The sequence below is a fragment of the Pygoscelis adeliae genome, unplaced genomic scaffold (assembly GCF_000699105.1).
Source record: "Pygoscelis adeliae isolate BGI_AS28 unplaced genomic scaffold, ASM69910v1 Scaffold485, whole genome shotgun sequence".
Taxonomy (NCBI): domain Eukaryota; kingdom Metazoa; phylum Chordata; class Aves; order Sphenisciformes; family Spheniscidae; genus Pygoscelis; species Pygoscelis adeliae.
The window spans coordinates 970,042-985,714 of NW_008824803.1; the positions used below are offsets into that span (position 1 = coordinate 970,042).

A 15,673-nucleotide genomic window follows, 5' to 3' on the forward strand; every position below is an offset into this window, starting at 1 on the left:
AAACTCCCAATTCCCTAATTCTTTATTAAAACGGGAGTCATAATATTCTACTTTGTTTCTAGCAACTCTCTCAAAAACAACAATAGCAAAAACTGGCCCTGAGAGAGAAGCGATCTTGGGGAGCAGCATATGGCTTGCATGGGAAGGCACTTTGCTGATCATAGCTTTGGGAGCAAAGCTGAGTTTCTTTTCTCCTCAGGACGATAGACAAGCTTAACGCTAGGTAACTCCCAATCACATGCACTCAGATTTAAGGTATTTTCACCAGAAAATACAATGACCTATTACAATGTAAGTTTTTAAGAAGCTGGAAATACAAATACATTCAGATAGCAGATTGAAGGCTCACACAGGTAGTGACATTTCATAGAGATTTAACTTGTAGGTTTATAAGGTGTTTCTAAAAAATGTTAACATTAACACTGTACCTAAATGTTATCCTTCCTTCTCAGCATCTCTGACTGTGTTTCTTTTCATCCTCACAGAAAAGTCTCTTGTTCAAGGCTTCCTAACAATTAAAATACCCAATTGCAATACCTTTCCTTTTGCTTTTTACACAAAATATATTACCCTCCCTTCTGTAGAGAAACATTTCTGTCATTCCTTTCTTTCAGTCTTCCTTTTCCACCTATTTATTACCAAATCAAATGTATCACTTTTAAACCTTTCTCCCTCTATCTTCAGAGCATCCTGTACCTGATAGTTTATCTTCTCAAGTTTTCCTCCACTCCATTGCCATTCCCCACCTAAATTACTATTAGTATGCCTACCATAAAACTTCCCATATATGCTATCTCTATAGACATAAACTACGGGCACTTCTCATCTTGAATGTATTCATCAAACACTTAATGTCATCATATGTATGCTTGCAGTCTCCATCCTCCGATGTTTTCAAGATGCAACTTCATAAAGCCCTGAACAACCTCATCTAATCTCACAGCTGACTATACTTTGAGCTAATAACCCTCAGGTCCTTTCCACTCTGAATTATTCTATGATTCTAATCATAATTTGAGATATTATGTAGTTTTTGTTCCTTTCTGGTTCACAGGATTTTACTCCATAAAGAGTAACTCCAGGGGTATACTCCTTACATGGTTATCTTAAAAAAAAGAACCAGTTACATTTCTGTGTAGAAATGAATCCTGGTAGCCACCATACTACCAGCAATGCAGTACTGAGTACAGTGGGGACATGCAAGAGCGAAATAAACCATGAAGAAGATTGAGTTGAATTTGCTTGATGGACAAGGAAATGGGGGGCAGGGTAAAAAGCATACAGTATTTCTGAAATTATGAAAACAAAGAAAAGAAAGACAACTTGTGTTACTGTATGTTGATAAATCACTACTTAAGTTCCAGGTTTTATTAAACATGTAAAGATTAAAAATTAATTTTTTACCTCACTTTCAAGAAAGAAAAGAACCAACATTCTAATAAGGTTTCCATTTGGACTATTTCGCCCCCTCCTCTTTGCTAGAGCCTCTTCAGCTTGGGGATCATGTCTGCTGAACAGTCTAAAAATAAGCAAAAGGAGCTATCATGTTTATCAAAACAAATCTGATTTCTGCAATAATGTGATGAGTATTCATTCTTGATATAGTAGATTTGTTCATAAAACATAGTGAAAGTATCCCAAGCTATTTCTTTCAAGGGGAAGACCTCTGCCTGTCTGAAGAGATGAATTTATCTTCAGAGTCTTCAAGTTCACAGGGCTGGAAGAATTTCACACAGGAAAAAGCTCTCCAAAACATATTTATATTGAAAGATTTTGCACAGTTTTACATATTTGCATAAATTGTATAGTTTTGCATTTTTAACATATCAAGTCTTACAATGGTGGTAGCACTTATTCCACTAGTGTCTTAAGAACTAAGGTTGTATCTTCACTGTGGTCATGCTGACTGGGATATGGTATAAACAAACTTGACATCCCATTAAAAAACCAACCTCAGGTACCAGTAGCAGCATAAAGGATAAAGCAAGCTACCAGTCAATTATTTGGCCTTTTTTTTTTTCAGGTAAATTATACATTCTGCATTGAGTTCCCTGATGCATGGCTAATTCCAAACTACTCTCGATGCTCAAATTTGCTAGCTTAAAGAGATCTCAGATGTGTCTACATTACAGTTACAGCAATGATTGTTTTACTTGGAGAAGTTTGAAAACTGTTCCTTGCTTTTACAGTGAAACCACAGTCACAAAGAAATTAGAAATGTGAAACAGTATTCTTATTTCACTACTGTAATTCACTGAAAAGAGAAGGATGAGTTACATGCAAACGTATTTTAGTTAAAGATATCACCTTTCCCCCCCTGCCTATCTTAGTAGATAAGAAATAAGCACCTCTGCAGGTGCTGAAATATCTTAAAACATCCACCTCAGGGCTGAGTCAGTGATCCTCTCTATTAGTTGCTTTACTTTACTAACTACAGAGAGAAATTCTAATGACTAGCTTACACATAGAAAGTGATATTTAAATGTATAAAATTAGGTGAGATAAATCCCACATCAAATGCCTCAAGCAGATTCTAACTTATTTAAAATGGAGCACCAGCTCTTATGTGTAAGCAGATACCAAGAGAAATTGAGTGTTAGGAACGGGACAATCTTCTCTCAATGCTGTTTACCTTGAGAGACATTTATAGAACACAGCATAGTATCTCGTGTAAAGAAAAGTTAGGATAAAGTTTTGTCCTTACACTAAGTACAGTGAAGTGCAGATATGTCTTCAAATTCATTTACCTTCGAGGCATTTTTCAAAATTATTTTGTCACATGTTGATTAACAAAGGAATTTCAGTATGTATTTTTAAAAAGAACCTAACCATTTCCTACATCATGTAGGAAACTAAATGTAACTGAAGTTTGTAAATTAACTCCTTGAAAAAGATAATGCCTGATCACATAGATGGAACTCCAAAAATCCTCCAACAAAAGCTTACAATTACAGTGTGGACTTTTAAATCACTAATAAAGTACAGAAAATTAGAACACTGGCAAAGGAAAACTGATGTTTTTACGTTATTTTTTTCTGTTGTGTATCTTGGCATGAAAAGTTATATAACCTTCATTCCGATATATTAAAGAACTCTAATGTCACAACCCATGAGGGGAAAAAAGAAAACTACTGCTAAAAGACTTTTAACTGCGAACACTAAGGTGAAACAGTTAACTACTATGACGTTGCAATGTCCTGGTCATAGTTACTGATGCAGTATGATTCACATCCATGGAAAAGCTAGCTCATTTCCTTTGGCATAGTTGGTACATGAAAGAGGTAACCATGGTGTAATGTATTTTTAGGGGAAGTCAGTAAGTTTAGAAACAAATTTCTTAATTATTACGACATAAAAACCTCTCAAGTTCCCAATTTTGAAATAAACTGGTTTAAAACTTTGTAAAAATAATGACTGCATATCAGGTAGACCATCAGGGAGGTATAGGCCCTATATATACTATCACAGGATTTAAAACAACTTCAATATAGAGAGGTTTATGCAGCCTTTCAGATTTAGCCCTTGAGGAGTTAGGAAAAGTTTCTGAATTCTAGAGCAAGGAAAACATAAATCCAGTTTCTTCAAGTCTTTAGGTCTTGAATTTAAACAAGAGAATAAGTTTGTGTTTTAAATTAAATACCCGATTTGCTAAATTGGGATATTTCACTCTATTGCTTCTTCGCCTTTTGATCTTACCTCTACTAGGAAGCATTCACAAATCTGGTCGTATTCCAGGGTAACTGATAACTTACTTTTTGTGAAGGAATTCTCCAGCTGCTACTGCAACAGGCCGGTGTGCTGAATACACCAAGTGATAAACATTCTCACAGTCTTCATTAGACAGAGCTTCTTCGCTTCCACTGAAAGAGTCAGAAAGTAACACCTGAACTAAAACAAATGTTTAATTTCAATCCTCTCACCTCCCGTAACTTACTTTTGACAGCTACAAGATTGATTTCCTTCATACAAAATCCTAAACGGTTGAACACTGACTTCAAGGATCTTTGGTTCAATTTCCAAATACAGAGATAATTAAAGGGCCTGAAAGACTTAAAGTTTGTCTGATTGTCTTCTCCCAGTTGTATCTATCTATCTATCTTTAAAAAAAAATTATGAAAAAAATGTCACCACTACTTACAAATCTTGCCCTGCTTAATTACTTAGACCATCACACTAACTACAGCGCACGTATTGCAAGATGCCAAACACTGATTATCAAACATTATTAAATTAAAAACCTAGAATGTTACATGAGGAAAATGTAATTGCTTGCTTAAACTTATTGACTTCTATAGCAACGTCTGTTTGCTTTCAAAGCTTTTAATTTTTAACGTATTCAAATCTGGGACTGGGAAAACCTGCTTCAGCCTCCTGGCCTACTCCATTCTCAGGAGTTAAGTCTTTTCACGTGACAGTCCACGTGCTCTTTTGCGCCATAGGGCAGGAAGTGCCTCTCTGCTGGCCTGGAAAGTGAGAAGGAACGTTCCCAATTCCAGCTGCTGAAAGGGCCAGGCCAGGTGGATAAAACTGCCTCTGCAAGGGCAGAAGGCACAGAAATGCTCTGGACGCGGGCAGTAGAAAACTAAACCAGATTACGCCACAAAATGGGGACACAGAACTAGCACTGTGCATCCACCAATCAAATCAACACATAACCACTTTAGGATTGAATCATGGTGTACATTTAGAATTACTATAATGCTGATACAATAAATTGTCCATCACTTTTACCGTGGTTATTGGGCTGACTAGATATAGACTTCATTTTCAACATCAAGGAACTGAATCTGATCATACCCTGCTGTGCTGGATGAAAGATGATGAAAAGTTTATTTTCTATAGTTATTTATTGACAAGAACAAGCCACCTTTCACCCTTGTCTTGGGTAAATGACATAGTCGGGGCTTCTGCAGTTTCTGAGCTCAAGGCAGATTTCGTGTGTGAGTTTTCTGAAACTCAGAAAAACTTCAATTTTTCAGCAGTATTCTTGAAAAATGCTGTGAGCCATGACAATTATATTCCATCAATGATATCAAAATATCACCACTGTCGCATACAGGAGTATTATTTCCCTCCTTGTTTAGTCAGCATTCATCAGAAACATTTATGTACCAGGATTCTAAACATCATTTGGCTTCATACTACAAATAATTTTTAATTGGTCATTCCCCATCATGATTGTTCATGATATCTTTTTGGAGTTCCTACCTGTCAGAATATTGCCCTGTGATGTTCAATGTGACCCATATTCTTCTGGTGTTAAATGCATTTAGCTATGTTTACATCATGCAACCAAAGAGAAAACAGGACAGGGAAAAAAAAAGGTGCACTGGACAATTTTTGACCTAAAAATCTTACTGTGTTCCCAAAGATTGCTAATAATGTAGGGAATAGATGTGTTCTACATCTCATTTGTGATCATATTTGTTATATTTGCTTTTAAAATGTAACAATATGAGATTTCCTTTCTTCCTAATATTACAAGTCTAATATCTGTAAAGCAGAGTGACTCATAAATAAAAAAAATGAAGTCCAGATTTCTTTACTAATCTTTCATCCAAATTCTGCATGTCCAAAAACATTCTTCAAAGTGGAGCCACTGGGTATAAAGTATGATGCAGAAATTCTATGCATGTGATTGTAAAACAGACTGCCTTTAACATATGTTTTAATGAATATACAATAAAAGCTTAGCAGTGCTCCTCCAGCAGCTCACTCATGAGGCTGCTGTGGACAGGTTGGTTCAAACAGTCAGCATGCGGGATGATCTTTGGACTGGATCTTTGCCTCAGGGAAGCCACTGCATCTCTGTAAGAAAAAGCTGGTGGCCTGGAAGCATGTCTCCTCCCGCACGGCCAAGTGTTTAAAATTGCAGGCTACCACTGCCACCTCCACATAACCCAAACAAGGGTGTTGAAGCTAGCATCTTTTCCCTGTCAGCTTATTTACCAGATGACTCTCTTTTCAGCTGCGTCAGGTAATCAAATCTCCTGACACTGGATCTTTGCTTAGCTACTGCTCGAATTATTTTAGCAAATGTAACCCACAGATACTTGTTTTGGGGAGGACGATCATTTTGCCCTTGGCAAAAGGCATAAATGCCCTTTGGCATTCTTCCACAACAGTGGATGCACTAATAGTCTCAATACATCAATACATTTTTATAATTTGCCTGTTGTATTTCCACAAGATGGAATATCTTATTTTAGCTTCATGACCATATTATTACACATTCAGTTCAACTTCATACTAAGTGTAAAGTAACAGATTCACTTCTTTACACAAGCAAAGAAATCAAGTCAATTAAATATTCCTGGCTTAGGTAACTTTCAAAGGGAATATACAGATTTTGAAAAATACTCACTGAAGTATTAGCGTGACTAATCGAATGGCTTCCACAGCTACATCATATTCCTTATCAAGTGTCATTGATACAATGCGATCCTGAAAAGGAATTTTATTACAGTGACAAAACAGAAACACACAAACAGCTACCAGATGAAGAATTCTATAGATTACAAAATAAATACTCTTGGGGAGAAAGATCTTTCAACTAGACACATGAAAGCCCTTTAATATTATTCAACCATTTAATGTACATCTTAGGAAGCTGTGTGCTATACGCACAACGGAACAATAGGCAAGTACACAGGAATGAGAACAAGTGCTTAACAGACGGTCCTTATCCTTGTGTGTTTTCCAGGAAACAAGCAAGCAGACTTTGGCATTGAAGCACTGTTCTGGACTGGTCTTATTTAACAATTCTTTCCTGAAAAGGAATGTACTTGGGTTGGATGACAGCAGAAAAACTGCCCCGCTTCATCCCCCTGAAGACAAATAATTTTAGAGCAATGAATGCTGCATATATGCATATTTGGAAATACTGTGAAGAAAATCACACCTGAATATATGCACCTGCATATTGCCTATAAAGTTGTGGCCTTTATACCTGGCTACATCTTAAGGTTTGAGCTGATCTCAAGAATTACACTACAGATCTTCCACAGGAAAGTGGGAAATTCCATGGCTTGACTTTGTATTTTCCTATACTCTTTCTAGTGGAGACAAGCACACCACTTCTCAGTCAAATCTAATGATTTTATAACTTCTAAGGACCCTGTAGTTATGAGAAGTCTCCTAAGGGTTTCTTTCTCTTTAGTTTCAGTTTGCTTACTGGCAACCAAAAATAGATGTGATTAGTGTATGTTGTCCTTCCTATCTGGGGAGAATTTCTATCCATCCATAAAAATGCAATATGTCTTGATGTTTTTTGCTTGACTAATCAAGTTAATGAAAAGAAATTGGGCCATCTGAAAATAAAACTTGATTTCTGCAGCTTGACCTGCTTCAGGATGGACTATGACATTTTGGGATGTGAAAAAATAGAAATCAGGGACTGGAAACAAGGGAAGCGTTAGGAAACAACAGTGAAGTCACCAAGAACAAATCAGGACAAAATAAAGGTGTTCACCTCTTTTCTCTACTATTTCAAGGCATTTAAAGGCTGAAGGTGAATATCAAGCAACTGATGCTTATTTCAATATTGAAATTTAGGAATAGTATGTAAAGAATGCATTGTGGCTGTCTCAAGTGTTATCTCTCAACAAAAACAGGTCTGTAGAGATACTTTGTGCTACTATGACTGAATGCACCTCTATCAATCACCATTAAGTTCCTGGGAAATTTGATGCATTTAACTGTTATATTTAAACAGTTTTAGAGACTGTGAGAAGTCCATGAAGAGACTCAAACAGTGAAATAACTTTCCAAACAGGAAATTCTATGTATGAACAAGACAAAAAAAAATTGCTGTCAACTTTTCCTAAGGTCCTGGCCAAGGAACAACATCATCATCAAGAGAAAGAACAGCCAGAGATACTGATCTTAAAAATTCCAGTGGAATTTCATATACTCCATCAAAGTGTATCTTAAATTCCAGGATACCACAGGGAGGGAACTAACTGCACACTGAAAAAAGCCTGGAAGGGAAGGTATCTTCTGCCTACAGAGCAAGAGGTACTCTCTGAATTTGGAGTCCTTTTGGACTTTGAAACCAACTGATGTGACAATGTTTTCTTATCCAAAAAGACTGTTCTCTCCTCTCAATTTTTCCCAGAAACATCAGGCTTAAAATAAACAGTGGGAATGTGTCATTTCTTGTTTTCTGCCTTGGTGCCAGCATCTCTGTGTGATGGCACCTGCCAGCCAGGCACCAAGATCCTTGAAAATGAGACCTGAACACCTAATGCCTGAAGGTGTAACTTTTGTGGTTCAGTAAGTTACAAACCCCAGCTGCTCAATCTGCTTTGACGGAAATTTCCTGTACCACTGTACAGCAGTAGAATAGGACATGCCTGTATTTAAAACTTGAAATATGAATTTTCACTGTCTATGAAGATCAGTTTGCAATTATGTATTAGGCTGTGAACAAGGCTGGCTGAAGAGCAAATCTATCTCCTTTTGCCTCTCAGGCCGTGGAGACAGCACTCTCCTGCAAAGGGTCAGGGATTAATGGCTGCATCTAAATCTGCTTGTGTCTTGACTTTGGCACTGACTGCAAAAAAGAGCAGTTTTTCACATCTTTTCCATATGGCTTCAGTTAATGTTTGTATCAGACAGGACTTCTTGATGGAAAACAAGAGTCTCCTCTTCGATGGACAAAATTTTTTTTGACAGACAAAACTTATTTTCTAGCATATCACCTACTCCTAGAAACACAAACAAATGCTGGAGAGAACACACATATTTCCTTTGGAGAAGTGACATTATCAGATCCTTGTCACAGCTATCGGGAAGGTGGTGAAATATTAACACCCCAGTACAAGTCATTCTGGATTAAATTAATTCATACTTTAAACAGCTAGAAGATCTCTAGAGAGATTTCTCTTGACAGTTTGAATGGATTGAGCTGAACACCAGCTGAACTGTGCAGGTCGATTAAAGTCTGATGAGGAAATATAAATAAGCAGACATGGAACTCAGAACGGCGTTCAGGTCAATTATTTTTCAGGGGGTGGTGGTACAGTTTGTGGTGGCAAGACATTTAAGTAATGTATCACAGATTCAAAAAGCATTAATTTGAAACTTTGCTCCATCCTGGTGCCAAAGGCCGCATCCCTGTCAGCACAGCTGTAAATCCAAGTGCAGGCATTTGGGCAACGCCAGCTTTTTGTTCTCTTGATGTGGCTGGAAACTGAAACTGATAAATCATCATGTTAAACATATCTGTTCTCTAGGCTCACAGAGACTTTGAACTCACCTTTTCTCTAATTTATTTCAAAATGATACACATTTCTGTAGTAAAAACAGCTTTAATGGAACAGAAGAAAGACGACGATTCCTAGCAGGGTTTCCCTTTCCTCTGATTCTTTTTGACAGAAATGAAAATTTCTTGTGCCATTCAAAACCAAGAAGCAATGCACAGGCTAACCTGACTTCTTCTAACAAAGAAAATTGTCTATACTGTGAAAAAAGCCAGGAGGAAGTATTTAGAGGTTTCATGTTCCTGTAGTTTTTTGAAGTACGTTACTGAGTAACTATTTCTCAAAGTGCCTCCAATCGTCTTGAAAAGTTTTGCTGGTGGATGGGACAGGTTCAGACTCAAAGCAGCATTTTCTCTTACGAATTATAGGAGGCTAAGAGAGAAGCATCCAGCACATTTTCTAGTAAAGAGAAGCAGATATAGAAACCATGAGAGTTTTAGTGGCCTATTTCAAAATAAATCAAATTACACGAGGAGCAAATATAAACAAATCTGTAAGTCTGCTCAGATGGAACGAGAAAAGCAGCAGAATTGGAGGGTTCATTTTTCTGGAGAGTTAACTAGTATTTCTGGTTGTCCTAAGATGATAAGCAAACCAGACTTATGGAGGCATTACAGAAGTAGTCTGAGGTCTGAACCTGTTTGCCAGGTACTATTCTATGAGAGGAAAGTTTGTCTTTACTGCAACAGTCCCAGAAACTGACTTTATAAAGTTAGAAGAATATAGGCTGAAGTGATCTCACAAAATGATCTAGTTTCATCTCCTATACCTAGTTCATTCCTGACATATTTATTTAATTTGCCCTTAAAAATCTCAAATGAAGGAGATTTTATTAATAAAGAGTCTATTACATAACTATAATTTTGGACAAAAAGCCTTCCTTAATATCTAGACTTTACTGCAGTTTAAGCATCTTCTTTCTCCATCTCAAGTGAATGTGGTAAAAGGCTGATTACCATTATGTTTTTATGAATCATTTACATACAGGGAAGATATGACAAATTTTCTACATTTTGTATTTTCCTAGATCAAACTGGAGGAGTTAATAGTAACTGCAATGACCGACAAAACCAGTGAAGCAATATAAAATCTACAATGAGAGTTTTTAAGTCTCATGCACAGTAGTTGTTTACAGGTATTTAAATCTCCACTTCTTTTCTAAACAGGATTTTTCATCAGCATTATAATCATGATTTAAATGAAAATAAATTAAAGTAGTCTTTCCTTGGGGGGGTAGCCTTTACCACAGTTCTGTGTTCTCCAGAACACAAAAGCGATGGTAAAAGGTGCCAACTGATGTGGTGACAGTGTCTGAAACCTTTCTTCGCAGAGCATCCAAACAGAAGCAATGACAGTATTTCTACACTCAGCTCTCCAGATACTTCACTTGTGAAATAAAGCAGTCATGCCACAAAGTGAATTAACAGCCACATTCTCATCAAGATATTAAGCAAAAAGTCAGCATGTTTGTGCTAGTAAAAAAACCCATGAAATATTTCTCCAGTACTTATCTCCTAAACAAGACAATCATGCTCAGGGGTTTGTCTAAAAGCACCATGTAAACTCCTGTTCTGCAGCAAGGCATTTCACTGTGTAGAATACTGTGATGCAGATCAAAGTATCTCCTCCTTCAAACACAAGCATGTATTTAGCTAAAAAGCTGCCTTACGAACAATCTTTTGTTACAGGCTGTTACTTTCAGATGTATTTTAGATTGTGTGAAACACCCAGTACACGTTCTTAAAATTCAATAAACCTAAAATTAAATAAGTACAAGCAGATTGAATAATGACAATGTATAAACTATCAAGAATACAAACAGATAAGTAATCATCCTGGCCAAACCTGACAAATCTTACAAAATAAACACTGTAAAATGAATTTGGCTTAATCTCAGCGTGCAGTAATACAGTTTTACTACTGCAGTTACAAGCCTTTACAATGTAAACAAATGAGTTTATTTTTGCATTTAATATACATGACTCAAAGACCGCAACAGGATGAGATACTTTTATTTTCTGTACTCCTTCCAAAAATTGTATTTCCTCTTACCTTGAATCTATTAGTGAACAGCTCCAGTTTTGGAAATAACTCTCTGTTGGTATACAGACTCTGAAGAGCTTTCAAACACTTCAACCTCACTTCACCTTGCTAAATAAAACACACTAAGATTAGCTGATAGAATACCCTAATCAAATGCACATGAATATTAAATACCATATTGTAATTTGTTTAATGTACATTTAAAATTTTATGCAAATGAATTACCAAAGCCAATTTGCAATTCAGCTAAAAACCAAAAACCACATGCAGCTGCCTACAAACAATATTAAACTTTCTTCCTATTTGCATATATAAAGAATTTAATGCGCCATCAGTTAAATGTCTGTTACTGTTTCCCTTTCAAGTAACTCCACAAAAAGATAAAGAATGTAGCAAGTAAATACAAAATAAAGACATATGATCTCAAGGTAGTTGGTGAAAAGACAGTGTGGCTATTTATCTTTAGGAAAGAGACTACAGGTAACTTCTGGTGTTTACAATCAACGCACAAGCGTTCGAAGTGATTGAGCATGGGCTGTGTGTAGCTCACTCAAGCAACTCAGCCATCTCTGAGCATCGTCTTTCCTTTTCCCAGGGACAGAAGGAATATACACTGGATTTATTATTCTGAAATTTTCTACAGCCCATCTCTCATCATAGGACAGGCACAGGCTGAAGGATGCAAAAGGCCTGAGAGACCCTCCAGTACAGAGCAGGCTGCTGCCACAAGAACAATGCATCTAAGCCACAGCCTGAGGAGCCTTCAGGAAGAAAAGCAGCTTGTGTCCATCTGCCTGAGTTGTTCTGGTGGCAGCAGCTCATTCCCAGCTGCTCTTTAGATGGGGATTACTTTGATCTGGTGAACTGTAGGCAGGAAATGTGGGTGTCCCGAGAGAGTGCCTATGGATCAAGGTTTGTCGCCTACAGGAACACTGATGATAAAGAGAAGGGCTGGACGCCCTGGGCATATGCACATCATCTGGCAGGCTGCAGATGTAAAACTCAGCTCAACTGCATAGTCTCGGCAAACTATGGATTCTTGTTGAAAAATATTTGTAGATAGCAAAAAGGTTATAAATACAAATCTGCTCAAATATAATCTGTAGAGTTCTCCGCAGTGTGAACTTACTTTTATGAAAGTGAGTACACTACTGAGTCTAAGGCCTTAAGCTGCTCAAGAACTAATACAAATCATTGAACTTTATAAATAAGACCCCATACCTAGAGGGCTTCATTTCTAGGCCTGTCTATTCTTTAATCAAGTCTGTATTTAAAAAACTGCTCAAGCTAAAAATGGAAAGAACATTCAGAGACTGACATAACAGAAGCTAAAAATCCTCATTTTTAAGTTTCTTTCCTCCTTCCCACCTATTTAAAAAATTGAAATAGAAGATAAAAGAAGGACAGAAGTTGAAAGGAGGATTTTCAGAAGAACTTCTCCTTGAAGAACTATTGTTCCTGAGAAATCATCTCTTTATGCGAGGAGTCTCTGAGCACTCATGCTCTCTTCTAGGGATCTTTTTGACTACCATTGCAGAGGAAGTCAATGAGAGGAAAGTTATGTTTAAAGGATCTATCACAAGATCTTTCAAGGTACAGAGAAGAACTTTCTTGAAGAAAAATTTTATATGGATGTGATCAACTGCTACATAAGCACAAAAAAAGCTGCTTGTCATTCTTCTTTTAATGGTACCTATGCTGCAGTACCAGAAATGGTGTTTCCTCTGCTGTGTGTGGCATTCAGAAAGGCCAGGATCTCTGGAGTCATCACTAATCATTAGAAGAGGATGTAAGCCTCTTAAGGCCTTAGCTTATTTAGCCACAAAGGATCAGTATCAGTTTTGGCACGTGATGAACACTACGGAGCAACAATGAGGTAGCAGGTTTAGTTACAGCTCCACTGAAGACTGTCTCACTTGTGAGCGGATGGCTTGTTATTCAGCCAGTGCTGTAGTCCCAAAATGCAAAACTCTAAATTGGTTAGGTACAGGGAAAAAAAAAAAAAAAAACCAGTGCGAACATTGAGACCTGTGCAGATCAGGTTTGGATTCCCTGTGTAAAGAAGAGGTTTTTGCCCAAGGGAGTCCAAAGCCCTTGTGGACTTCACCAAACATCATGGATCAATTGTCCCAGAGTTAAGTTCAGGCCTGATACTGAGGGTCTCTATAAGTCTTAAGTGAGCAAATCAAGCAAGGTAGATAGGAAGCAAACCTGTGAACATTTGGTACTTGCATAGCCTGCCAGGAGACTGAAGCCAGATGCTAACAAAAGTGTACTGAACCAGGCTACTATTCTCCTGCCGCTCACTAGATCTGAGGCAGAAGACAAGTGACTGCAGGAGCAGGTGAGGAAGAGAGAAAGGTTGTGTTACACCTGGTCCCTCCAGCTGAGAGCAAAGGCCCAAGAGACACAGAGGCAATCCCTGGAAATGACTGCCTTTCTTGGCAGACAAATTATATGAGGAGGACTTGTCTGGTTTTTAAACTGTTAGTCAAGGATGGAATTCATCTCTCTGGAGAGGGAAGAGCCCCTGCACGTCAGCTTGCTAATCCTATTAAGAAGGTTTTAAAATAGACTCAAGCAGAGATTAGTGACAGGAACCCATGGGGCAGCATAAGCAGCAATGACCTGGACAAGAACCTAAGAAAGGCAGAAGTGAAGGTGTACATGGATACACTGCACTGAAGTCCAGAATGGAGGTGTAGAAACATCCCACAGACCATCAACATGCCAGACACGAGTTGTTTCTTGAGTAACTATGAGAATCATCCAAGTAACGTGAGCTTTTAACACCCCAAACACTTTTTCGGGAAAGAAAAACAGCAGAAATTTCCTATCTAGCAATTTTCTATTCCCTCCAAGTAAGCAGGTGGGAATGCTAAAGTTAGGGGAATTCCTAAGAAACTTATGCCAGGGTAAAAGCTGCAAACACAGTGATGCAGAGCAAGGACAGGAAGAGACTTACTTAACTAAGAGAAGAACTTACTTAAATTAATTGGGAGGTCAAGCACAAGAGGAACACAAAAACCAGAAGGAAGATAAAATAAAAAAGGCCTGGATACAGTATGGAATGGACACAAGAGGTAATGAAGAAAACTTTCTGTAAATATCTTTGTAGCACAATGAAGAAAATTAGTTTGCTTTGAAGGAAGAGGAAAAAAGTAATTGTCACTTCTTATGTGCACGGTGGGTAGGAAAAGAAATAATAAATTAAAATTACAACTATTATAGACTATTTAGCTTATGTGAAGAACAACTTTTTAGTGGCAAACATAGTTAAGCACTCAAACTGCTACAGAAAGCTGTGGAAAAAACAACACTAGAGGTTTTTTTTTTTAGAAAATATGACTGTCTGTGGGAAACACTGCGGATATACAGCGAACTCTGCCTTAAGCAGGAAAGGAATAAGCAGAATATTTCCCAGACTAGATTTTAGCCACATTTTCTGCAATTCTGAGCTGAAGTTCATAGTGAGTATGAGTCAACCTAAGGCAGCAAATATTTGCAACCATGCAATACCTTTAATTCTGTTAAAGAAAAGGAGCATCACTTTCCAGCTATTTTTGTGTAGTCACATCTATGCTTTATAGACAGAAAGAACATATCTGAAAGGAAAGCCTTGCCATTTTCTAAGTAAATAACAGACAAAATATTTGCATTATCAGCATTCTAACAACTAAGACCTTCCATTCTCCTGAGTTTCATCTTCCAGAAAAATATACTTACTTGGGGTTTTTTCCAATTTATAATTGTGACACTTGATTATTGCAGAATCCTGAATTCACCCGCACTGTCATCGGTTCTATGCATGCCTCTTTCTCCAGTCTAATTATTCCTGTAATTCCCCTTCTCTCAAAGTGTTTTTAGATAATTATTTATGTATTTATTATTTTTGTTACATAAAATTCTTTTTCATGCATATGAGAAATGCTTCGCACTAATACTTGTTAATGTTTTATTTACAATTTAAAATTAGAACCTGAAACAAAAACATCAGATGTTTATCAACCCTGTTAAATGACAAACATTTCTCATATTTTCCCTATTTTTGTTGAGATAATCCTCCAGACACTTCTGAGTTGAGCAAAAATTTGTTACCGCTGCTAATGAAGCAAAAAGCAATATATACACCTTTCATGCCAGCAGTGTGGGGTAGTCTACATTTGTCTGAGAGAGTCATGCTCTACTCAAAATTCTCTTTAATATGCCAGACCTGTGAAAAAGAATCCATCCTGATGGAAGCAGACCATTTTCGTATTTTTTACATGCTAATCACAGGACTTGAACCAACAATCTGTAACTCGTGTAAGTCTCCCAGGGACCTGCAGCCTGGCATCGAGCTGGCTTAGATTCTTATCAATATTCCA

The 15,673-nt window shown here is 37.3% G+C and overlaps 1 protein-coding gene across 2 annotated transcripts in view; it reads right to left on the reverse strand.

Moving 5' to 3' along the window:
* Nucleotides 1-15,673, reverse strand: part of STAG1 (stromal antigen 1) — a 162,779-nt gene that overhangs the window by 54,102 nt on the left and 93,004 nt on the right. For both annotated transcript variants that reach the window (XM_009323998.1, XM_009323997.1), the window contains exons 10-13: nucleotides 11,316-11,414; nucleotides 6,365-6,444; nucleotides 3,753-3,860; nucleotides 1,405-1,519 (exon numbers count right to left, since the gene is read on the reverse strand). In XM_009323998.1, the coding sequence (XP_009322273.1) occupies nucleotides 1,405-1,519; nucleotides 3,753-3,860; nucleotides 6,365-6,444; nucleotides 11,316-11,414 (402 nt within the window). The remainder of the gene's footprint in view (nucleotides 1-1,404; nucleotides 1,520-3,752; nucleotides 3,861-6,364; nucleotides 6,445-11,315; nucleotides 11,415-15,673) is intronic.